Source organism: Peromyscus eremicus, chromosome 14 (assembly GCF_949786415.1).
Source record: "Peromyscus eremicus chromosome 14, PerEre_H2_v1, whole genome shotgun sequence".
Classification (NCBI taxonomy): domain Eukaryota; kingdom Metazoa; phylum Chordata; class Mammalia; order Rodentia; family Cricetidae; genus Peromyscus; species Peromyscus eremicus.
The window spans coordinates 14,914,089-14,937,961 of record NC_081430.1 but is presented as its reverse complement, the minus strand read 5'-3'; the positions used below and the strand labels follow the sequence as shown (position 1 = coordinate 14,937,961).

The window sequence follows — 23,873 nt, the reverse complement described above, 5'->3', positions numbered from 1 at the left end:
TTTTTATTTCCAGCTTTCCTGGAATTAAATTAGTGTCTTGAAAACGTGTCTGTCGTTGGGGTTGGGGATTTAGCTCAGTGGTAGAGCGCTTGCCTAGCAAGCACAAGGCCCTGGGTCCGATCCTCAGCTCAAAATAAATAAATAAATAAATAAATAAATAAATAAATAAATAAATAAATAAATAAATAAACAAACAAATAAATAAATAAAGTAAAATAAAATAAAAAAGAAAGAAAATGTGTCCATCCCCCTGTGTTCACTGAAGCACTCTTTGTGAATCTAACAAGGGAAGTAATGACAGATGAGCAGATAATGATGACTGGCATATAAAGAAGAAATATTACTCAGCCTTATAAAAGAAGAAAGTCCTTTCTGCAACGTGGCAAATCCAAAGGTCATTATGCTATGTGAAATAAACCAGAGGCAGAAAGAAAAGTCTCTAATTATAAATGGAATCTAAAAACAGTCAAACAGAAAAATTGGGCAGAAAGGTGATTGCTAGAAGTTGGAGTGGGATGGGAAAATTGGATGTTGGTCAAACGGTACAAACTTCCAGTTTTAAGACAGATATATTTTGGCAGTCCCCAGAATATAGTGAAAGACCTGCTGGTGGGCTATAGTCGAGTCCCAGAGAGACTAGGTAACAAGAAGGAGGGCCCAAAGTGGGACACATTGATCGCCCTGGGAAGGGCAACTAGAAGAGATCACCTGGGTTAACTGGGGGCAGGGAGGATGGGGTGGGGGTGGGAGGATATGAACATGAGGGATACAGTTGGGCAGGTTTGGAGGGACCGAGGGAGAGGGAGAGTAATGAAAGAGATATCTTGATGGGGGGTGGGGTGCATTTAGGGGTTAGAAAGAAACCTAGTGCTGCGGAAACTCCCAGGAATCCACAAGGATGACCCCAATTAAGACTCCTAGCAACAGTGGAGAGGGTGCCTGAACTGGCGATCTCCTGTAATCAGATTGGTGACTACCCTAATTGTCATTGTAGAACCTTCAGCCAGTATCTGATGGAAACAGATGCAGAGATCCACAGCCAAGCACTGGGCTGAGTTCTGGGAATCCTGTTTAAGAGTAGGAGGAAAGATTATACCAGCCAGGGGGCTCAAGGTCTTCACAAGGGAACCCACAGAAAAAAACTAACCTGGGCTCATACAAGTTCATAGACTCTGGACCGACAGCTAGGGAGCCTGCATGGGACTGACCTAGGCGCTATGTTGTGACAGCTCTGTAGCTTGGTCATTTGTGGGATCAGAGCCTGTCCCTAACTCTTGAGCTGGCTTTTGCGAACCTATTCCTTATACTGACCTGCCTTGCCCAGCCTTAACACAAAGGGAGGAGCTTAGTCCTACCTCAACTTGGTAGGCCTTGCTTTGTTGACACCCCTAGGAGACCTGCCCCTTTTTAAACAGAAACAGAGGAGTGGATGGGGTGGGGGAAGGAGGCAGGGGGAGGGAACAGGAGGAGAGGAGGGAGGGGAAACTGCAGTTGGGATGTAGAATAAATGAAAATTTTAATTAAGAAAAAATGCTGAAAAAAATAGATATATTTGAGATACCTAATGTACTGTCAACTGTAGTTAAAACGCCTGTATTAAAAACTTGTATTTAGTTTTCTCTTCAATGTACCCAGTTAAGATTGCAGTTTCTTCAGATTATATTGTTTGGCCAGTTTTAAAATGGGGAGTTGGAACCTTCCTTCCCTTTTGCTGCCTCTTATTCCACTTTCTTGCTCACTGAGCGGGCACTCACTGAGCACCTGGGATGTAGCCACACAAGGCTTTCAGTGCAGTCTCTGATCTCAGCTTCCCGAAGGTTCTTCCTGCCTACTGCTTACCACAATCAACCTTTCTCTGTGGACATCGACTGATGCTAACATTTACCAGCATGTTAGCTTCCTAAACTAGAAAACTTTCCTGTTAGAACTCAAGGAGTCACCTCTGACTGCAGGATTTGAGGGCTGCTATGAGCTATTCACCTTTGGCCTCCAACTGCTCCAGACACAACTCAAGGGCATCTCTTTTCCACACAGTGCATTGCTAGCTGTAACACAACATCTCGTGTGCTTCCCAGTCCTGGCCTTTTCTTGTGCTTCTGACCGAGAATCCAACCCTGACTTACTGGCCAGAGAAAACAGGCCTTCGAGACCCAGTTCTATGCTATGTTCTTCCTGGGGCCTTCCCTGACCCTCCCCCCACCTCTGTGCTCATGTAGAATTTTGTTCACACTACTGGCTTGTCACCTCCCCCGCCACATTTTAAGCATGTGAAAGGCAGATTCTTGTTTTACTTTCTTGATGCACAGTCGTGTAAAAAGTTGTGCTGTCTGTGCCAAGGTGACATCATTACGGTTACATCGAGTGTTCAAGTGCATTTGTAGTTGCTTTTATTTTTGTTTGTTGTTACTGTTTTTCAGGCCAAATGAAATGAAGGCAAAAATCATCTAGTAAGAGTCAGATCCCAGGAAGGACCCAGGACTGGCTCTTGCCCAATGGAGCTTCTCTGATTAGTCCTGGGGTGACCATGGAGGCTGCAAGTTAGGCAGAGTGTAGACTTGTTCCTTACTAGTTTCTCCACATTCCTGTATCAACTAATGACTCTACAAATCAGTTCTGATGGCTGATGTTGAGAGCATCAGTGTCACAGTGTCACACAGGAATACAGATCTGCCAGCAGAAGGGAGCAGAGGGCAAAACCCACATCTGCTTTCCTCGTGCCATTTCATTTCATAGATAAACCTCCACACCAATAGCTCCTGGAGCCGCAGACCCTGGGGTCATCTAAGGAGCCGAAGAAATGGAACAAGAACTGCCAAACAAGGTCATTTTTATATTGATGGTTTGAATCAGACAAAGCAATGGATCAAAATAAACTCCTGAAGAGCCTGAACATCTATGTTCAACCTAACCGTACTGAAGAGAGAGAAGGAAAACACCAAGCATGTGCAAACCCCTGGGATCAATCTCTAGTACCACTTGAGAAGTGATCAGCTGGTCACTTTAATTCATCATTATCAGATTGAAAATAAAATATCTTGGAAGAAAAATTCAGAATTATGATTTACACTTGAGTGTATCACTGTGGTACACTATCATCATTTTATATAAGTAGCATTTAATTGTTGCACTATTAAAATATTGAAAATAAGGTCAGATTCACCATTTTTCTTATTTAAATATTATTCTTTTTATTATCTGAGACCCATCAGATTTTACATTGAGGACTTAATTTACTTTCTTTTAATTGTTAATTGTTTAATTGTTAATTCTACCTTTGTTTTTTATATTCATAACTTGTCCACAGTTGAATTTAGTAACATCAAATGAAAAACAAAACTTTTAATAAAGGTGTATTTTAGTTTGAGTTTATTAAAAACAGAATTCATATTGTATTCTAATATGGCCAGCCAGTAGGGAGCTCAGACTGGCTTCACTGGTAACCCCAGAAAAGTACAAGTTCTTGGCTGCCACTGGCCATGACCACAGGGACATGCTTGCCCTATAGGAGAGGCAGCCAGACTTTCAGTGGGATTCTTGAGTTAAAGTTACATAGCATAATTTGTCATAAAACTACCCATCATTTTAGTTGATAATTATCCCAGAAAAGAGATATGCATATAGAACAGAGAGACTCTAAAATTCATCATATATATCTTGTAATTCACCAAGGCTCTGGATATAATCAGATTTTCGAGGAAAGTGGAAAATATACATCAAGTCTAAGCTCACAATAGTGGACACACTTAAGACAAGATTTCCAGCCCTCTTGTTCTTTTCTTTCACTCCTATGCATACCCATTTGGTCTATCACAGCCCAGGGCAATCCCTGACAGTGGCTACTTCACCACTTCACTTGGAAACAGCTCAGGGAGTCGGGAATGCAGCTGCTTTCTAAAATAGACTCTGGTGGACCAATAAATAGCCAAGGGTCAAAGATGGGGGCAGGGCTCTACGGTATTGCCACAGGTGGAAGATACACTACAGGTTATCAAACACCATTCTCCTAGCAAGTGTTTCGGTCACAGAGGGCTGTCAGAACTAAAGGAGAACAGACGCCACCCACTGAAGACCATTGGAAGAGGGACTTGAGCAGTGGTGAAAACGGGGTGGTGTGAGACAGCTGAGCAGAACATGCAGGCTGACTGGAACACTCACTTGTAGAGACCCGTGATCAGTGATCAGAGAGTCCCAGATCAGTTGTAGGACACTGCTAAATCAAAGCTCAAGAGGATAGTGTGTTGTAATGCTATCGAGTGAGTGTACACAGTGTTGTTCAGGAGTGCAGCCAGGTCAGATGGGAATAGGAAGCTCAGCTGAACTATTTCTAGTAGGCTGATTTCATCTAGCATTAGAATTACTGATATGTGGCATGGCCCTATGGAAGATCTGTGATAAATCCGCTGCTTCCATCCCATCCGATCTAACCAAAATCATATTCTTACAATCTAAGATCAGGATTTGCACCAGGGATAAGTCTTGAGAAAAAATTTTTTTGAGAGAATTACACATATGACTTTCTATTATAAAACTATGCAGAAATTAATTTCAAAGCCATGATCAGCCCAGATGTTCTCCTTTTGGTGGTTCTGAGCATATTTTATTTTCTCATTTTTACCCATGCTGCACTTCCCCACATTTTAACATTGCAAAGTTCACACAGGTATAAAGTCATGCAGATGAGTTATTTTACCTTTGCCTGCACCTACATCAGGTGGAAGAATACCAGCTTAATGAAGGGAAACAGAAACAGGACACTATATAGTTAGATGTAACACACCCATGAGCATGTACAGCCATATAAAAAGCACTTATTAAAATTCTAAGGCATGCAAGAAGAATGAAGCCTGTCATATCAGGCACAGGGACAAAAATGTCTTGCTGTCCCCACACTTACCCAAAATTCAAATATAAACATTACTTAAGGTGCATTATTCTAAGAAGGCTTAGGATGCTTTAACTCATTTTTGGATAGAAATTTTAATTTCATATGCTATATAGAAGCTACAGAAGATACCCAACAAGCAGATAATTCAGTCCTTAAGTAATTTTATAGCTTAGAGACATGCAAAACCAGAAAACATTTGACAATACTTAAATACTTTTAGGGTTTCTTTTATTTTATATGTGTGAATGCTATGCCTGCACACATGTATGTGCACTGCATGCATGCCTGGCTCCCACCGAGGTCAGAAGAGGGCATCAGATATCCTGGAACTGGCTTTACTGATGGTTGTGAGCCATCATGTGAGTGCTGGGAACTGAACCTGGGTCCTCTGTAAGACAAAAAGTGCTCTTAACCACTAAGCTGTCTCTTTAGCCTCGTTTTTTACAATTCCTGTTCGTTTTCATTGAATCAACAAATTTCTGAATCACTTTTGAAAATAGTCAATTTAATGGGATTTTTTTTTTTTTTTGCTTTCTCCGCAGATGACATACCAGAATACATTTCTTGGTTAAGTATAAAATAAGTACACTAATTAATTGTTTTTAATTTCTTGCTAGAAAGTCTTAATCAATATGTAGACAAGCAAATTGTTTCCAGTGAATCAGGACTAGAACCAAAATTATATATAAGCACATAAGTGTATGTACTTACATGCAAAAAAGTTACATTGAACTTTGAACTCAAGTGTCCTGAATATTGTTATTTCTTATTCCTGCTTCAATATTTTTAAAGACATATTTACTTGTTTGTATGTCTATTTGCTTAAGTTTATGTGCACTATATGCATGCCAGGAGCCAGTGCAGGCTAGAAGAGAACATCAGACCTGGAACTGGTGTTAGACAGCCACCCTGTGGACGCTAGGAACTGAACCTGGGTCCTCTATAAGAACTGTAAGTGCTCTTAACCACTGAACCGTCTCTTTAGCCCCCTACACCAATATTTTAATGTAAGTTAGAAGTTTCATATAGTCTTGAAAAATAAATAACCAAATAGCTGAACAAAATAACTGATTTCCCCATTGGGATGAGAAATTACAAATAAGTATGTGATCGGGTAAGATGGATATTCCATGGTAAGAAAAAAGAGAAGGAATAACTTCACACTGCTTTTGAATCCCCAGATATGTGTAATGATATGGATTTCATACATACCCATCTTACCTTCGTCCACAGTGGTTATGGCTTCCTCTGTGATCTGGCTGCCTGATCCCACCGATGTTTGTGCATAGAAGTAAAACTTGTACCGAGTGCTGAAATTTAAATGATTTAAAGTCCAGCGTGTCTTGTTGGCAGGAATTTTTAAATCTACCAGAGGGCCTAGTTCATGTGTGCTGTTAACTGCCAATGAAAAGTGACACACAAGTGCAGTCCCCATTAGTTGTCAGAGGAATAATAATGTAAATCATTGTTTCAGGAAAAAAAGTCATTTCCAGTTTACAAGCCTTTTACAATCCCTTTCATGCTTTGGCTAACATACTAATAACTATTCAAATTGTAAAGTGTAACCTATAGTATAATGTAAACAAGTGGAAATGTATTTCCCTGTTGACTTAAAAACTAGGGGACTTTTACAGTTGGGTTAAAATAGCAGTTTTTATTCTGTCTTTGCTGATGGAGTTCTATACTGCTGATAACTCCAAACACTTCTCTTGGCATCTTGTGGCCAAGGAACTTCCTCTTCATTTTCCATTGCCAGATAATGGTCTCCTAACCTAATGATAGGCCCCTCCCTTCAGCCCTATGCTTAGCAATCTGTATTATTCTAAAGAGACCGTAACTTTCAATGGCATAGACATTATTTCTCTATACAGGTATGTGTGAAGCTCTTTCTGGAACAGTGCTTGAAGGAAATGAGCAGCTTGCCTTTTACAACAGGAGTGACTTACTTGGCTGATATCTTAAGGTGTACTCAGTCAGGACGCCATTTGGGTGGCTTGGTGGGTCCCATTCCAAAGTGAGAGAGTCCAGTGTAGGATTGACAATTTTCAAAGATGAGGGAGCACTGGGGACTTTTAATGAGAACCAACAGTCAACATAATTTTTAAAAAACATTCCAAAGTGAACACACTTGCCCTATTTACACAATGGATCCCAGTTTGGGTTTTCAGGTTAGTTTTTGACTCAGCTGAAAATACACACACACAAATCTGTGGTAGGGATGTATTTCTTTTCTTCTCCTATCTTAAAACAAAAAAACAAAAAAAAACTACTTCCATTTAAATTCATTAAAATCATCTTCTCAAAATACATAATGACTGTCTTTATAGGGACTCAGATAATCTATTTTAAAGCAGACAGCACTTAACTCAGTTTGTAAAAGTGAGCCGTTGCTAAGGGAGACCATCCATGCAGGCCTTTGAGAGGAAGCAGCTGTGTTCTGGCCCATTAACGACTATTTCCCCCAACAAACCAGGTGTCTCCACATAGTCTCAGCACCCTGCCTGGTGGGTTTTGGGCCCAGGCCAGGTTGCCCAAGTGCTGAGCTGTGTTTATCCCAAGTGCTCACAGCTTCCCAGGATTGGAAAATAAAAAATAAGAGCCCCATATGCCGGCTGACCCCCTAGCCCAGCATGGAGAAGGTTCAAGGGCTTCCTGTCTCCTGGGCAGAGGCTGGCAAATTACCAATGGAAACAAGCCTAGTTGTCCACTCCCATCTTTAAGAGGCTCAGGGCTGATTTCCACTAGGATGTTGCCTTCCTGCCGTATTCCCTAGAAACCCTTTAATGACACCAGTATCCCTCCTTCACTCCAGCCGGAAACTGGAGAGTCAATTTGGAGGTCTTGTTTTTACCATCTCCGGAGATGCTAAATCTTGGCAACTCTCTGTTTGCTCAACCATATCCATTCTTTCATCCTCTCTGCTTCTCTCCTCTTCCCGGGCTTTTCCTGGGCCTGCCATCATGCCTGCCAAAGGCTTCTGAGCTTCAGCCTAATTGGTTCTTAACTTTTGGAGGCCATAGGTCTCTTCTCTCCAGAAAAATATGTTGACAGGCTGCACTGTGTTGTTTCAGGAGGTTCGTGGTATTTCTCAAGTGTCTCAGCAGACCCTGAAGGGACTACCACAGTCAGCAGGCTAAGAGCTTCTGGCCTACAAGTTAGCATCCATGGCATCCGGGATCATGCATGATGCGGGTCCTCTCCCGTTGCCACATCGCTTTCCTCTCCCTGGCTGTACGTCTTGCATTTGGTAAGAGCTGTGCCTTTCAATACCTTTGTGACTTCAGACAAACCATTCTCTCCCCCTCCCCTTTAGTCTTTAATAGCATTTGTCTTTTCTGTGACCCCTTGAGCCATCCAAAGGGCCAACATGGGGCCTCACTGATGAGAGGTTACAGTGCAAACAGCCCTTCAGCCTCAGCAACTTGAGTTCTGGGACCTGCAGGCACCACCACGCCTGGTGCAAGACTTGACCCTTCTAACTCGGTACAACTTCACGAGAAATCAGGAAAGCGTGTGCGTCCGCTCCGACGCACAGAAATGTCTTCCCTTTGCGGGTATTTTCTTACGTCTTCCTTTCAGCACTCACACTTTCCAGAGGGGGCTACTGAAGCTGAGAGGAGTTACAGAATGTGACTCAGCTGAGAAAGCTGGTGACTCAGAACACATTAACGATGCTTCAGATAGCCTCCGCGAGGAGGAAAAAATGAAGGGAACGAAGAAGGCGTCTGGGGACAGCGTTCGATTCTGAAGCTCTGTGTGCGGTCATTAGTCATATGTGGGTGACATTCTGCCAGCTTTATGTGTGCTGTGATTATTTATAATCATACATGTAGCTCCTAGAGTATTCTCTCAATGATGGGCCTTCTGTAGTACAAAAACTTTCAGGATATGCCCCTTGCTCCTTGATCCCAGAGACACACCCAGTGCTTACCTCCCTCTGGAGTATGGAAGCCTCTGTCGGTGCTGGCTGGGCCCTCCCCTTTCCCGTTGACCACTCGGACGTTGAGAACGTAGTGACTGTATGGTTGCAGTCCTGGCAGCATGCCATGAGTCTTGTTGCCCTGGAAGGTGAGGATCTTCTTCTCAATGTGGCGTCTGTTTCTTTTGGATGAGCTCTGAGCCTTCCAGTAGTAAATCTGAAGTGGAAAGAACCAAAGTCAGGGACTCACAGAAAGACAATATGATTCCCCATGCTTACAAAACTGAAGCCCTGGGGCTGGCAAGGTGGCCCAGGTGGTAAAGGTCCTTGCTATGTGAAAGCCTGTTAACCTGAGTTAAATCCCTGGGACCCACGTACAGGTAAGAGGAGACAACCAACTCCACAAAGTTGTCCTCTGACTCTACACATGCACTTCTCACACATCCTATGTACTTGGAGGAGTGCACATGCATGTGTACAGGCATACACACATTTTTTTTAAAAAAGCAGAACTGCTGTTTTCTCAGAAAAATATCTTGGTTCATTTTACATGAGTATTAGTAAAACGGACGGATACTGCTTCTTAGACAAGAGGGACAGAAGCCCATAGACAATGAGGAACCAAGTCTACACAGTGAAGCTCTGCTTTATTATTTTGTTGGAGGAATATAAAGGAAACAGAATGGGACTCACTTGCTTTTTTCAAAAATGAGAAAAATGATCATAATGAAGATTTAAGTATTTTAGCTGTATAAGTTTTACTGTCCATTGTTTATTTCTACACATTTAGCTCATCACTTAACTTAATCCTCACCCTAGTGAGGCTTTTAATATTTTTTGTGGTACTGTTGAGCTTATGGGTTCCTGACAGATTCTTCCAAAGCCACAATGACCCTATACTGCAAGTCTTGGGTTAGTCCATTAGGCCACACTACCATCTAATAAAAGTACTTTTGAATTGCAGGCATGGGTTTTGGAAAGATAAACAAAGTGTTGCCTAACTTTGATCAAAAGGCAAGAACTTTTGCATATTACATTTTCTTGAAGGCTTCTTAGGAATTTAAAGGCATCTTATCAAGGTAAGCCAACATATGCCAAATTTGGTTAATATTAGAAAATAAAAGAATACAGTGCAATACAAGAAATATCCTCTAGGGGCCAGTGTCAAGTCAAAGTAGTGATAGAAATGTATGTGGGGTCTGGGGCTGTATATGAAAAAATCTCTAGGAATCAGTCTTTCTCTGCTTTTTTGAAAATAAAGATAATGTTCATAAGGATGTCTCAGTTATGGACTACAGAGTCTTAAAGTATAATTCATCCAAATGTAATAGGCCGCACTAATAAATTTGTCCTCTGACCTCCCAAGAACCAGATCAGTGCACAGATTTATTACTGCTGTCTATATAACTGTAAAGCTAGGTGCAAATTGTTCTAGTCTAATTCTTTAAAAATGAGTCACAAGGACTATTCAGTTGGTAGAATGTTCCAGAAAAGGTGGGAAGCCTGTGAAAGGTAGATAAAACATCATTTTCTCACCCTGGATAAACGAGATTTCTTGTCAATGGTAGCTGGGTTCTTTTGGTGTGGCTGGAGGCAGTGAGCAAAGAAACTCATGAATTCACAAGTCCATCAACAGATGAGCCACGCAATTTCAACCTGAAGTGGTGTGCGTGACAAGTGGCCCTCCATGGCCCTGCTACTAAGTAAAGAACACGAAGTATCTCCCTTCACCTACCCGGTAGCCTTGTAAGTGTCCCCGGACACTCTTCAGAGGTACTGGGTCCCAGTGTACCTCTGCCAAAGTACTGTTTACCACATTGACACGCACATTCCCAGGAGCCACCATCGGAACTAGGAACAAGACAAGAAGTGGTGGTGGTAATGGTAGGGCAAATAGCTGTTATTTTTTATTTCATGCAAAAATGTCACAATATTCAATAATTTTGACTTGAAACACACTCCACACTCCACAATAGAGTCCTGTACTACGGATTGATGATGGCTAAAAGTAGACATTTTTATTAATTCATTCATCAGACGACATGAGAGCAACTTTTTCTTTAACATTGTAAACTTCTATTCCCCGTGCCCCACCACACACACATACACACACACACACACACACACACACACACACACACGGAGGTTCTGGGTTTGGAATCCAGAGCCTTATACACGTTAGGAAAGCGCTTTACCAGCAAGCCATTTCCCTGGCACTGAATCACTGTTTATCACAGAGTATGCTATACAAATGCAGAGAAATAAGCAAAATTCCCTTGCTAGCTTAGTATCCTCTGGAATAGCCTCAGTGTGCACCCTTGGTAGGTCTGTCCATCTGGGCAAGGGTAGAATGGAAAGAGCAGAGGACACTTACGGTCTTCTCCAGAATGTCCCATGACTGCAGCTGGTTCTGGAGCAAACCCCACATCATTCAGGGCTTGAACTTTTATGAGGTATGGGACAAAGGTTGGTGTGCCAGAGACAATGTATTTGGATACATTGGCCACAACCACAGACGTCCACTCATCATCACCATCTTTCTGGCGCCAGCTCACTTTGTACTGGAGGCCAGGCCCATTCGATTCAAACCCATTCAAGGGCTAGAGAAAAAGTCAGATAGAATGACTGTACAACCTTTTACAGGAATAGCAAATCCAATTCCTAGACCAAAGAAAATGAATGCTGAAACAAAAACTAAATGCAAGCTATTAAATACCCACTTCTCCAGGGAGCTCTTTTCTCTCTCTCTCTCTCTCTCTCTCTCTCTCTCTCTCTCTCTCTCTCTCTCTCTCTCTCTCTCTCTCTCTCTCTCTCTTTAAATCTGTGATGAAATCCAAAGTCTGCTTGGAACTAAACTTTCAAAGGTTGTAAATTGTAATTCCAAAGTAGTAAATAACACACATAAAGCTTCCAAAGACTGGTTCCAGAGGTGAGTGTGGGTGAATCTTACAACACTTTAGTCATCTAGATTTACTTTACGTATTCTGGTTTGTGTCATTGCACATCATTGTTCACTTGGAGATGGAAACTTATGGACTGTTTCTCTATTAAAAATTTGGGTCTGTCTGTTCGATCATATATGCATATGCACAAGCTTAGATCCAAAATAAGTTTTGAAACTATACAAATAAATATTTGTACTCTAACTGTTCATTTTTCATATCCAGAACACACAGATAAGGTAAATAAGAATGATTATAATAATAATTTGACTACTAGAAATAGCTTGATGCGTGTCTTCCAAATGGTCTCTCTGATGATAACAGTAGCTAGCACGTTTTGAGCACACATTTGTGTGAGGCATTATGCTAAGTGTTTCACATACATCAGTTCCTTCAGTCTTACACAGCTGTATTATTATTCTCACCATACAGATGACTGATAGATACTTGGTAATTGGCTACATTTACCAAAGCTGGGATTTTCAACTGTCCATTTTGGCCCCAGAGATGGAACTCTATACAACACTGCCTCTAAATAAAGATAAAATGTTTTCTCCACAATAGCCGAAAAGGAATATAAAGGCAGATATTATTCTAAAACAACCTTTTCTGCTCAGTCTATAAAAGATTGAGGCAAACAGAGGCTTCATGGCTCACCTTCCAAGTAATCACCAAGTTGTCGGGTTCTGTGCCTAGTCCTTCCACAGTCATGGGGTTTTGATCTGGTTCTAGAAATGAACCCATCACATATGAGTAAGCTTTGGCTCTCCGGAAGGAGTGAAAAACCCTTCTGTTTTATGTCAGGTCCCTGTGTTCCAGCCTTACCTGCGGCTTTCGTCAGGTATTGCTCCGATGCCTCACTGGGCACACTCCTCCCAATGCTGTTCTCCGCCATGACTCGGAAGGAGTAGTTCACATATGGAGACAGCGTCAGCTGCGCTGTGGTCTGTGTTCCAGAAACTTCAGCCTGGTGGTGCCATATCCCTGCCTCATGCATTGCATCTTCATATTCAATGATGAATTCTGGCCATGACACCACACATACCACAAACCCAAGACAGTGAATTCAGTCATCTTAAGGATAGGTTGCCAGAGATAATTTGTGGCAAGCAAGAGTAGCCAGACACAAGCCATTTTTTTTTTCAAGAAAAATCCTGTCAGGTACTGAGTTCAATACTTAAGGACATGCAATATTTGGCATTTCCCCCTTATTATGGGAAGCTCAGCTTAGTTATAACTGTTTAGACCTGATCCATATATTCTAGTGGGAGGTTTAAATGTATGAAAAGGTGCTCAGTTATTGTCCTAGGAAGGAGTAGCTACAGTAAACACAGCTAAGGAGCTGTTTCTCACTAGGAAGATCAACAACAACCCAATGTTTAACATTTGTGTGACACACTCTCAGACCTCCTGGGAAGTATAAATTGATACACCTCTATCCAGGACAATTGGGAATATCTAACAACTTTAAACATATAGTCTTTGAGCAACTGATTTTGAACAAATGTTCTCACCCATGTGGGGTAAAGACACATACAAAAGAATCCATATTGCTGCATGATTTGCAGTTGAAGCAACCTAGTTACAAACAAGCTAAATGCTTGCCAGTGGGGCATATATGTAGCCAAATATGGTCCATACATACACTGTGGGATGCTCTGCACCTGTTATAAATGAGGATGCTCTGTATGGACAGAAATGGGATGTTTCTAAGTGTATTGTTACATGGAACTGAGCAGGGTCTAGAATAGTACATGCTAGGTGATATGCCTGTCTAACAGCAAAAAGACCTGCTAGATAATATACACTTGGAGATACGTGGATTTCCTGTCAGAAGGTGCACACTCATTAAGAGTGGTGTGGCCTGAGGAGCTTGCAGACATGAGTGGGAGGAAGACACACTTTCCAGGCGGTACAGTCTATACTGCTAGAATGCTGTGGTGTTCCATGTTTTACCTCTGAGAAAAATTCAGTATTTAGGTATATCACACCCTGCATGAAATTGGCTTGAGGGACTTAACATTTTCTACCTGAGGTTTCTATGTCTTATTGTGATAATACCATGCCTCTGCAAGGCATTTCTGAATGTATCTATGTGCTGCGGTTTCTTCCACAACTCAAAATGCACTTGGGAGGTACTCCCTGCCCCACTAAAATATTAGCCATCCTGGGGCTACAAGAAGTCTTGGGTGGGTGGGAAGAACATGTCCACTTCACAGACTGCAAAGCTAAGTGTGGCTAGGAAATGAAAAGATGCTGCTAAAGTGAAGACCACTGGGGCTGATAATCAGCACTTATCTACTGAGGCTCAGGGCAGCATAAACCAAAGGAACCAGTGGCAAGTGTCCACAAGCTCCTTACCCTCCCGCTGTGTGCTGTGACTAGCTGTCTCCTGCATCAGATAACCCAGCAGGAAGCTGCCATGGAGCTGCATCTTTTCTAGTCTTCTTTTTCATCCTTGATGCCTCTTCTTCTTCCTTCTTGCTACTTTCACTTCACTGTATTAAATTGTATTTATTACCCCTTCCAATTAGCTACTTTTTACTTTCAAACTTTCCCTTTATTGGGAAATACTTTTTTTCCAATCTCTCACTGTTCCTTTTATACTGTTCTTTTCCATTTCTCCCTTTTTCCTTTCTTTTAACCCAGCTTTATTTTTCTCCTTTCCAATCTTCCTTCCTACATCCCATTCATTTGCCACTTCCATTTTTACCCTGCATAACTCTGAACTTTACAAAGCCATGTACATTGGTTTTGCTATGTTTCCTCTTTGCAGTGGGTTTTAATCATTTGAAGATATTTCCTGGACATTTTGATGTTGCTACTGTAAGCAGTCTGTTTTCTTTTCTCTGAATGGTAGTGGCTATTCAATAACATAATCCCCCATGCGAAACTAAAAGATACTTTCAGTTAAAAGATGCACCAATCACAACAGAGAATATTCCGCTCTGCTGGAAGGTGCAGTAAGTCAACATTGCTATGATTTTGGAATGATCTGGGAGAGCAGTTGGTCTTCCTGAAGGCCACACTTGGAGGTAACAATGTATTTCAAGTTCACGACTGACTATGTCTGCTCTCTTGGGTATCTCTTTAGCTTTACAATCAAGCCTTGAAGTCTATCATATTCTGATTTATTAAATGTTTTTGTATTCGTATGTCTTGGTCTCTCATCCGATTTTATTCCCTCTGCCAATGTCATCAAAGTGAGGTGCTGACACCGTTGAATGTGTCATTTTGTAGCAAAGGACAATTGGGAAAAACCACCCATGTTAGAAGGAGCTGTTGTGTATGAGCAATTCTATCACAAACTGTAGGTCTGTAGTAGAGCACCAAGTTCAGTTTCCCAGTGTTTAGACTAGCCTCTCAGCACCTCCAAGAAGCAGTGGATTAAATGACTGACTAACAAGATGCATCTCTCTACTGTGTCTGTGCTGGGTAGTTTTATGTCAACATGACACAAGCCAGAGTCATCAGAGAGGAGGGAGCCTCGTTGAGATAATGCCTCTATGAGATCAGGCTGTAGGCAAGGCTGTAGGGCATTTTCTGAATTAGTCATTGATGGCGGAGGGCTCAGCACATTGTTGGTGATGCCGTCCCTTGGCTGGTGGTCCTGGGTTCTATAAGAAAGCAGGCTGAGTAAGCCATGAGGAGCAAGCCAGCAAGCAGTACCCCTCCATGGCCTCTGCATCAGCTCCTGCCTCCAGGTTCCTGCTTTGCTTGAGTTCCTGTCCTGGCTTCCTCTAATGATGAATAGTGATGTGGAAGTGTAAGCCAAATAAATGCTTTCCTTCCCAAGTTGCTTTAGATCATGGTGTTTCGTTGCAGCAATAGAAACCCCAACTAGGACAGTGGCAGACATGTAAGGTGATTCTTAACGATCTTAAACTCAAATGATAGTGTGTTTGCTTAATTAACATTTTCAGGAATTAATTAGTTGTGCCAGAAGCTATGTCCAGGAACAGCTCCATCTCTGAAGAGCACCATACTATGGTTCTAACAGCAGTGATGAAGAGAATGCCAGTAAGTGCATTTGCAAGGAATTACAGCAGTATATCATAAAATTGTTAGAGATAATGCTTCAGGAATGGCCATTAAGTTTATCAACTATAAAGCAAACACACCACGTACTTGTAATGGGGCTATTGTTGTCATCGCCTGGGGTCCATGTGAGCTGAACACTTTTGTCAAGTTGATTGGTCAATTCTAAATCAAAGGGAGGATTCGGGACATCTGTGGAGCAAACACACAAATGGTTAACTGTCTTTTTAAAAGGCAGTTTCATTCTTTATCTGTGATGCTATGCACAGAGGGACACCTTAGAGACATATCACTCTTATTGGTCAGTGAGCATGCGATGGAAGTGAAAGAGAGACAACTGAGGTTGCTGAGAACACTGCACACCCAAGCCAACCCATCAAGGAGTTCTGTTTACTTCCTTTTCAAGACACACAAAATCACTGTTTGCCAAATCCACTGAGGCAGAGCAAGGGTCCTCGGCATGCTCAGTGTGTGTTCTCTCACGAGCAGAAGGAGCATCAGCAGAACACAAGGGAAGCAGAACAGTCAAGGCTGAGAGACAAATGCAGGCGAGTGACATGCGCTGTTCAGAGGATTGTCAGTGTCCCAAGGCTCGGTGAAAACTCAATCTGGAGGCTCCTGAGGACAGCTTTTAAGGGTAGGGAGCTCTCCGAATGCACAGGCTCGCTTCCTCTCAGGCAACTGTTGGAACCAAGGTCACCGAGAAGCAGGGCTGCCTGCTAGAATGATGCTCTTGAGAGTTAACTCTCTTCTCGAGGCTTTGTTTTTTTTTAAACTTTGCTCCTGGAAGTGTGTCTGGCTTCTAGGAGACCAGAGGACATATAAATATATGGGCTCTTTTTTTCTCATCAGTAAGGCAGTGTTAAATGTTCACAGAGGGCAGGTTTTAAAATGACTGATTAGTTCTTCTATATGAAATCAGGCTAAGATTATGCCACAAAATTATGTTTTGTATTTGTGTGTTGAATAAAGATGAGTTTCCTAAACAAAAAAATTTCTAGAGATAATTTCTGATTATTTTCCAGACTCAAAAGAAAAAAAAAATAACAAAACATTGTTAGGTCCCTTCTTTTGTTCATTCCCTAGTGACTTTTCTTTTAACACAAAATGAGTAGGTTTTCTCAGACATAAAGTCAAACATTCTAAACACCCATGTTTTCCCTGGGAGTATGTTGCTGAGAAATGGAATCTCACAACAAAATAGTATTCTCTTATGTTTATCATTATCATTGGTGTGTTATATTTGTTTTTTGTTTTTTGTTTTTTGGGTTTTTTTTTTTTTTTGGTTTTTCGAGACAGGGTTTCTCTGTGTAGCTTTGCGCCTCTCCTGGAACTCACTTGGTAGCCCAGGCTGGCCTTGAACTCACAGAGATCCGCCTGGCTCTGCCTCCCGAATGCCGGGATTAAAGGCGTGCGCCACCACCGCCTGGCTGGTGCGTTATATTTGTATATGTGTGTATTTGTGTGGGAATGCACACACTCATGTCTGAGCACATAAAATACAGAAGATGATGTCTGCTAGGTGGCTGGCTAGTGATCTCCCAGGATCTGCCTGTCTCTGTCCCCCAACACTAGAGTTACAGGCATGTTCTGTTTATGTATGGCTACTGGGGATTTGGACTTACGTTCTCCTGCTTTCACAGCAAGTATTTTTATCCACTAAGTCATCTCCCCAGTTCCAAAACAAATCTTAGGAGACAAGGAAAACCCAATTGGCAGAAAGAGCCTAAGAAATGGCTTTTTCATTCTGTAAAATATGGATGATAGGTCTTGATAAGTGAATATGCTTCCATACAAGGAAACTATCAAAGAGGGATTTTATATGACGGAATAATTTTATGATAGCAAATAAAAATTTTAGGAACAACTGGAAATACAACGAGCAAAATGGTCCAACCTTACACTACACTATCAGGTTTTAAGAAATAACTGACTACGGCAAACGAAGCCCATGATAACTGACAGTCATTTTCCACAAAGAAATGCAGTGATGTGACAGAGAAAGCGATGTCTGCAAGTGTGAAGTCACTTAACAGAAGACAGAAAGAGAAGACTCATTAGTTTACCGTAAACGGGGGCTGGAGTTGGAGTAGGAGCTAGAAAGGACATTAATAGAAAGGATTTTAATCACAATTAGCGATGGAGACATAGAAGAAGACAGAAGCAACACAATATTATTTTTTAAGCTCTCTGCTTAGCTGTGAGCTGCGGCACTGACAGGTAGGCAGTGACAATTCAGGAATACAAAACCCCGCTGACTCTATTAGGTTACTTCCCTTGATTTTCTTGTAAATGTCACTTATATGAACATCACCATTTTGTCACAGTCTGTATGTCTACACAGAGCGAATTTATATGGAAACTGTCTCTTGAAAGGCATCTCTGGAAGGAGAAAAACACCCACCCTTGTAGCTAGGAAACTATAACAAACACATATTCAGCCTCTACAATTTTCTTCCCCTCCTAATATGGAGAGCCTGGCTGTGCTGTATTCATTCTCGCTCTTACCGACAACCCGGAGCACAGCGCTGGCAGAAACGCTGTCCAGTGTTGTGTTGGCCGCACACGTATACATCCCTCCGTCATCATCACTTACATCAGTTACCACCAGATGATCCTTGTCAACGGAGAATCTGTAAACAGAGCACACGGAGAGCAGTCGAAATGACATAAAGACACAGCTGACTGACGACTGCCTTCCCAGCAAGCAAGCGTCTCTGTGAACTTGATAAACGAGAAAGGTAAACACCTCAGCAATTAGAGTGAGCCCCCATATATCACTTGAGTAATTAATAAACCTGGAAAACATTTGGGCTAGGAGGGATATTAACTCTAACAAGCTTTCTGTCAGGCTTCTGGAGTCTTAGGAGACTCTGCAGCAACCCTCCTGGGGTGGGGACAAAAATCACATGGTATACCATGACTATGTACAACTACTATATGCCAACTGTTTTTTCAGTTGATAAAGTCACTGCTTGCATCCTGAGGTGACATGGGTGGCTCCGGACGTACCCCCACTGGAGTGCTTCAGTTAGGCTTTTGTGGTTATTTTGTTCCACTCAATTTCCATCAGAGTGCAGGTTTTTTTTAAAGTTCCTATTCACTGCAGAAATTTTGTGCTGTTATTGGTTTCCCCACATGTATGAAGGCCCACTGCAGAAACTAAATGAAAGTATTGGGATCTTTCTTGTCACTAAATCAGGAATCTCCACTAAGAGGTTGTAGAAGTTACTTGCATCATGCACGCAGGATTCGCATATGGTTCCAAGGAGACTGCATAAATTGTCATCTGTCTTCTAAGTAACTTACAGTCTACCCTCCGCTGGTCTAACTGGTGATCATTTCTTTGTGTTCTCTTCTCTTTACCACCTCTGATTTCACATAGAAAATTGACTAGATGGAAACTTGTACTTTGGGTACACGGAGAGAAAGGCCAGAAAGCTATTGTGGGGTCATTAGCAAGCAGTAGGGCACTATTTAGTCATCCCAGGTTTAGGTCACCTGCAAGCAAACCATAGAAGCCATCTCCATAAGAACACAGCATTACTAGCAGTGGGTATCACTTGTGTCCACTCGAATGGCTAAAATCACGCACACAGCTGTTTTTACTAGGCCAAACTGAGGGCCCCAGGTAGAAAACGCCATGATCTTCCTTCTATTCCAAGCTATAGAACTGAATGTGCCCTGTTAAATGGTTTATTTGATTTTGATTTTATTTTCCTTCTGCAGGTGTTAGGTTAAAACTTTAAAAAAAACAATTCAGTATCCAAATTCAAAACTCATACTCTTTAAAACACTGGCAGAATCAGGTGTGTCCCTGATTATGGAGATTGAATATCTGCTTATTTGTAGTGTGCAGATGAAAACATCTGCTGAGACTTCACCATTCAAATTATACAACCATGGATGCTGTCCAAAATCTGGAGGGCTTTTTCCATCCCGAATTTCACGGGAGATCAACAGACAAAGACCGACATTCTCGGGCTCTTGTTTCAAACACTCAATACCCTTTAAGTTCTAAGCATTTTACAGTAAGAAGAAAATGCTTATCTCATAATTTTTCAGACAGCTGACTTCAGACACTGAAAACATGGTATCAGTAACCCTTTGTCACAAGAGCAGTCTACAGAGAGAAAGAAGAGGGAAGAAAGCATCTTGAAATACCTTTCGTCGTTGGGAAGCTCTCCATTGTCCTTCAACCACATGATGGTGGGGATTAAGGTATTGTCATGTTTCACTTTGCATTCAAAGGACACTTTGCTCCCCCTCTGCACAACTGCGTATTCAGGTTGTTTAATGATCCTGGTTGGATCTAAAATTCAAAGTTATTGTTATCCACTGTGGCCAAGCTGGAGAATTTGCTCTACATCATATAATACTTGAAAAACGCTCGTCAACTCTGTCTTACCTTTGATTTCCAAATGAACTTCATTCTTTGCCATCCCTAATTTATTTCTTGCGACACATGTATATGTCCCTGTACTATCCTTTTGGGCCACGGGAATTTCTAATGTTCCGTTATCATGTAAAACATAAATGTCTTCATGAAGAGCGCTTCCTTTAGTTCCTTTAAACCTTCATTATAAAAGTTAGAGTGAGAATAAAACACAACAGAGTGTGGTCTGCAGCAAGTGTCAAGGTCAAAGGCATTTGGAATGACTACAGAGATTGGATTTCTGCTTATTTGTACAGTGGGGATGAAAATATATGTTGATATTTCATGTTTCAAGTTATAAAACCAAAAACGTTGTTCAAAACCTGAAAGGTATTCCACAAGCACACTTCTTCTGACATGTCAGGGGAAAGTGAAAAGAAAGCACATAAAACAGGAGAACGCAAAAGTAAGTGGAGTTTGCAGAATTAGAACAACAAAGTATAATGGGTTGTAATTTTTATGAGATACATAATTGAATAAAGACATTGCCTATTTTCACCTTAAACAGATGATAAAATAGGCAAAAGTGAGATGATCTTTTTAATATATTTTTTCTCCCATTGGTAAGATTAAATTTTAAAGACATTTTGATTTCAAGGCTGGGGATTAAACTCTAAAAGTATGACTAGCAATGAAAAGAAAGCATGTATGTGATGTGGGAGAAGCAGAGACAGATGAAAAGGGCCAAAGTCAGTCTGACTTGTTAATCTCACCGCCTTCACTAGGCAGTCTATGTGTCCCCGTTTCTCTTCTCTGGAGGTCAGGTTGGGTCTGGAGAGACTTCTCTTTAATCTTAACCCTGCTGTCCCTCTCGTGCCAGTAGCTGCTGATCAATACAGATCTGCTCTAACTCTTCTTCAAACATTCTCAGCAGCTGCCCATCTCCCCTGTCCTGTCTAGCTCTTCTAAAGCAAGTAAGCCAGTCGCAACTGAAGGACTCCTACCAGGATGGGTACGTGAACGTGGATGGTCAGAGAAGAGGGAGGAGGACACAGGAGCTCTGCTGGGCTAGTGAAGCACCAAGCCACAAGTCCTCTCTGTGCCCACACAACCTCTCCTCCAGTTCTATGCCATTTTTAGATTTGTTATTTTATGTAAATGGGCATTTTGCCCAGTTATATGAATGTGCACCACATGCATGCCTGGTGCCCAGGGAGGTCAGAAATGGGTATAGAATCCCCTGGGACTAGAGTTACAGAGAGATGGGAGCCACCTGGTGGGTGCTGGGAACCTCTGTGAGAACAACAAGTATTCTTAACTCTCCATCCCCAACCCCACACTATTTTATTATCAAGAACAGGTTTCCTAACCAGTCCTTCAGACACTATTCACAAAGTTCTAGGCAATGACCATGGCATTGTGAAATACAGCAGTTTTAAATATTAAAAATCATTTCTATAAAGTTTTGTAGTAAACAGAGCATTCTGGTAGTATACTTATTACATAGGTGAAAGCATTTATTATACCCACAGAGTGGGTAGTTAATAAATATTTGAGAAAGAGTAAATGAATTTAGTAACTAGTAATGTGATGGATTGTGTATTGCATTTTTTTCCTGTTTGCTTTTTTACTAAAACCAGACATAGTTAGAAGTAAATATGAAAAAAGAAATAGAACTACTACTTACCACTCAATGGTAGGCAGAGGAGACCCAAAGAAGGCACAGTCTAACAAAGCAGGTCTGTTTGCAATGACCTGGTACAGTATGTTCGCAGATGTAAGAATTCGAGGTGGTTCAGCTAAAACATTTTAAAAAGGTATAGTAAATACTAGATGCATCTTAGGCTTACAGTATACTTATCATACTTTGTTTTAAGGTCTTTAAAGTTTGTGATAAAGTACAACCAACACGATTTTCCCCATATGTCCTGTAACTGTGGCATCAGTAGTCACTCAAGATAGAAGAAACACCTCCTACTTCATGCTCAATATGTTACTCAGGTGTTAGTCAATTACTGATTAACTAATCTGCGTTCCTTATGCTGTTTCATTATGGATTCACTTATTTGTATCTCTTTTAACACTAGGTATCTTGTAGTGAAAGAATGCATTTATATAATCATTTTATCCATGGCAGTGTCTGGCAGGAAATTATGTCATTGCTGAATGACTGACCCATCGTCACTCTAGTGGGTGGGAATGTTGGGGACACATGAAGAGGGCAGAGAAAAGCAGAGTAGGGAGTGTGGTTTCTGAAAAACAGAGCGGACTAAAAAGCCTTCTACAGCCAAGGAATCAACAGAATGTAGAGAAAAAACATAGACTAGGAGAAGATATTTGCTCATATATGCCTGATGTAAGAGAGATACACAAAATGTATAAGAAACTCAAATAACTCAATAGTCCCAGAAAACAAACTGTTCTCTAAACTGGACAAAGGATTCAAATACACATTTCTCAAAAGAAGACACACAAACAGCCAACAGAGATATGAAAAAAAAAAATGATCGCTATCGCTAATTCTCAAGAGGAACACAAACTTCAACCACAGGAATGCATCACTTGATACCTGCTAGAATGCCTGTCTTCAAAGAGACATATAAATTTTTTTTTCAGACTTAAAAAAAGAAGAGAGCTGAAGCTTGAGAGGTGACTCAGCAGTTAAGGGCACTTGCTGTTCTTTCAGAGGACGCAAGTCCGGTTCCCAGCACCAATGTCAAGGGGCTCACGTCTGTTGTAACTCTAGATCCAGGGGATTAGATGCCCCTTTCTGGTATCTTTAGGCTCCCACACACATATGGCAGGCACCCACATAGATACACAGACATAAACATAAATAAAAATTCTTAAAAAAAGAAAAGGTTCTCGTATTTGTGATGCTGATGAATCTGAAAGACATTGTATGAAACAAAACAAGCCAGACTCAAAGTAACACACATTGTATTGATCTTCCTAAAATATGAAACCCGAGGATGTTGAATTAATAGAAGTAAAGCATGAAAAGAAACCTGGAAGTCAAAGCTGCTTCCTCAACATCCACCAATACCTCAACTGCTGAGCTTCTGGGAGACTTATGGCCATTGCTTCATACATGAAAAAAAATGCCAAATATTAGTTGGATTCCTTTTGTTAGCTTTGTTTGGAAGGGGAAACACACTATCTGTAAGAATTCAAGTATAATTTCTGCTACCACAAGAACAATTCCTACATAAAATTTAAAAAATGTAATTTTTGGTAATTTTACCCAATATGAGAGATACAGTATTCACATAAGCCAACCATTTCAGAATATGCTTGAGTACATCATAGTTCCTTACAGTTCTTTGAGCATATTTTTACACATGAAACAATGCATATCTGTGACTTGAATAAGAGCTAAGCCTTATGATTAACCGTTTAGTTTTTTACGTTGGAATTGTGATATTTTTTAACTTGTCAGTTTCTGTGGTGCTAAATGAGAACAGCTCCATAGGCTCACATGTTTGAATGCTTGGTCTGCAGTTGGTGGAACTGTTTCGGAAGGATGAGGAGGTGTGTCCTTGTTGGAGGGGGTGTGTCACTGGGGGTAGTCTTTGAGGTTTCAAAAGCCCACAACCATTCCAGTTATCTCTCAGCACGTAAGCTACCAGCTACTGTTCTTGCACCATGCCTGCCTACCTGCTGCCACGATCCCCACCATGATGGTCATGGACTTTACTACCCTCTGGAACACTG

The 23,873-nt window shown here is 41.3% G+C and overlaps 1 protein-coding gene across 35 annotated transcripts in view; it reads right to left on the bottom strand.

Annotated features, from left to right (window-relative positions):
• Nrcam (neuronal cell adhesion molecule) overlaps positions 1-23,873 on the bottom strand; it is a 68,058-nt gene that overhangs the window by 17,546 nt on the left and 26,639 nt on the right. For 8 of the 35 annotated variants that reach the window (XM_059278908.1, XM_059278921.1, XM_059278922.1 and 5 more), the window contains 14 exons: positions 21,847-21,958; positions 20,193-20,359; positions 19,949-20,096; positions 18,293-18,417; positions 17,851-17,880; positions 15,875-15,976; positions 12,572-12,769; positions 12,404-12,474; positions 11,179-11,404; positions 10,540-10,655; positions 8,817-9,021; positions 6,832-6,954; positions 6,107-6,283; positions 4,691-4,726 (listed from right to left, as the gene is read on the bottom strand). In XM_059278908.1, the coding sequence (XP_059134891.1) occupies positions 4,691-4,726; positions 6,107-6,283; positions 6,832-6,954; positions 8,817-9,021; positions 10,540-10,655; positions 11,179-11,404; positions 12,404-12,474; positions 12,572-12,769; positions 15,875-15,976; positions 17,851-17,880; positions 18,293-18,417; positions 19,949-20,096; positions 20,193-20,359; positions 21,847-21,958 (1,836 nt within the window). Of the gene's footprint in view, positions 1-4,690; positions 4,727-6,097; positions 6,284-6,831; positions 6,955-8,816; positions 9,022-10,539; positions 10,656-11,178; positions 11,405-12,403; positions 12,475-12,571; positions 12,770-15,874; positions 15,977-17,850; positions 17,881-18,292; positions 18,418-19,948; positions 20,097-20,192; positions 20,360-21,846; positions 21,959-23,873 lie in introns of all 35 variants that reach the window. The other 27 variants (XM_059278909.1, XM_059278914.1, XM_059278925.1 and 24 more) reach the window with 8 other exon arrangements.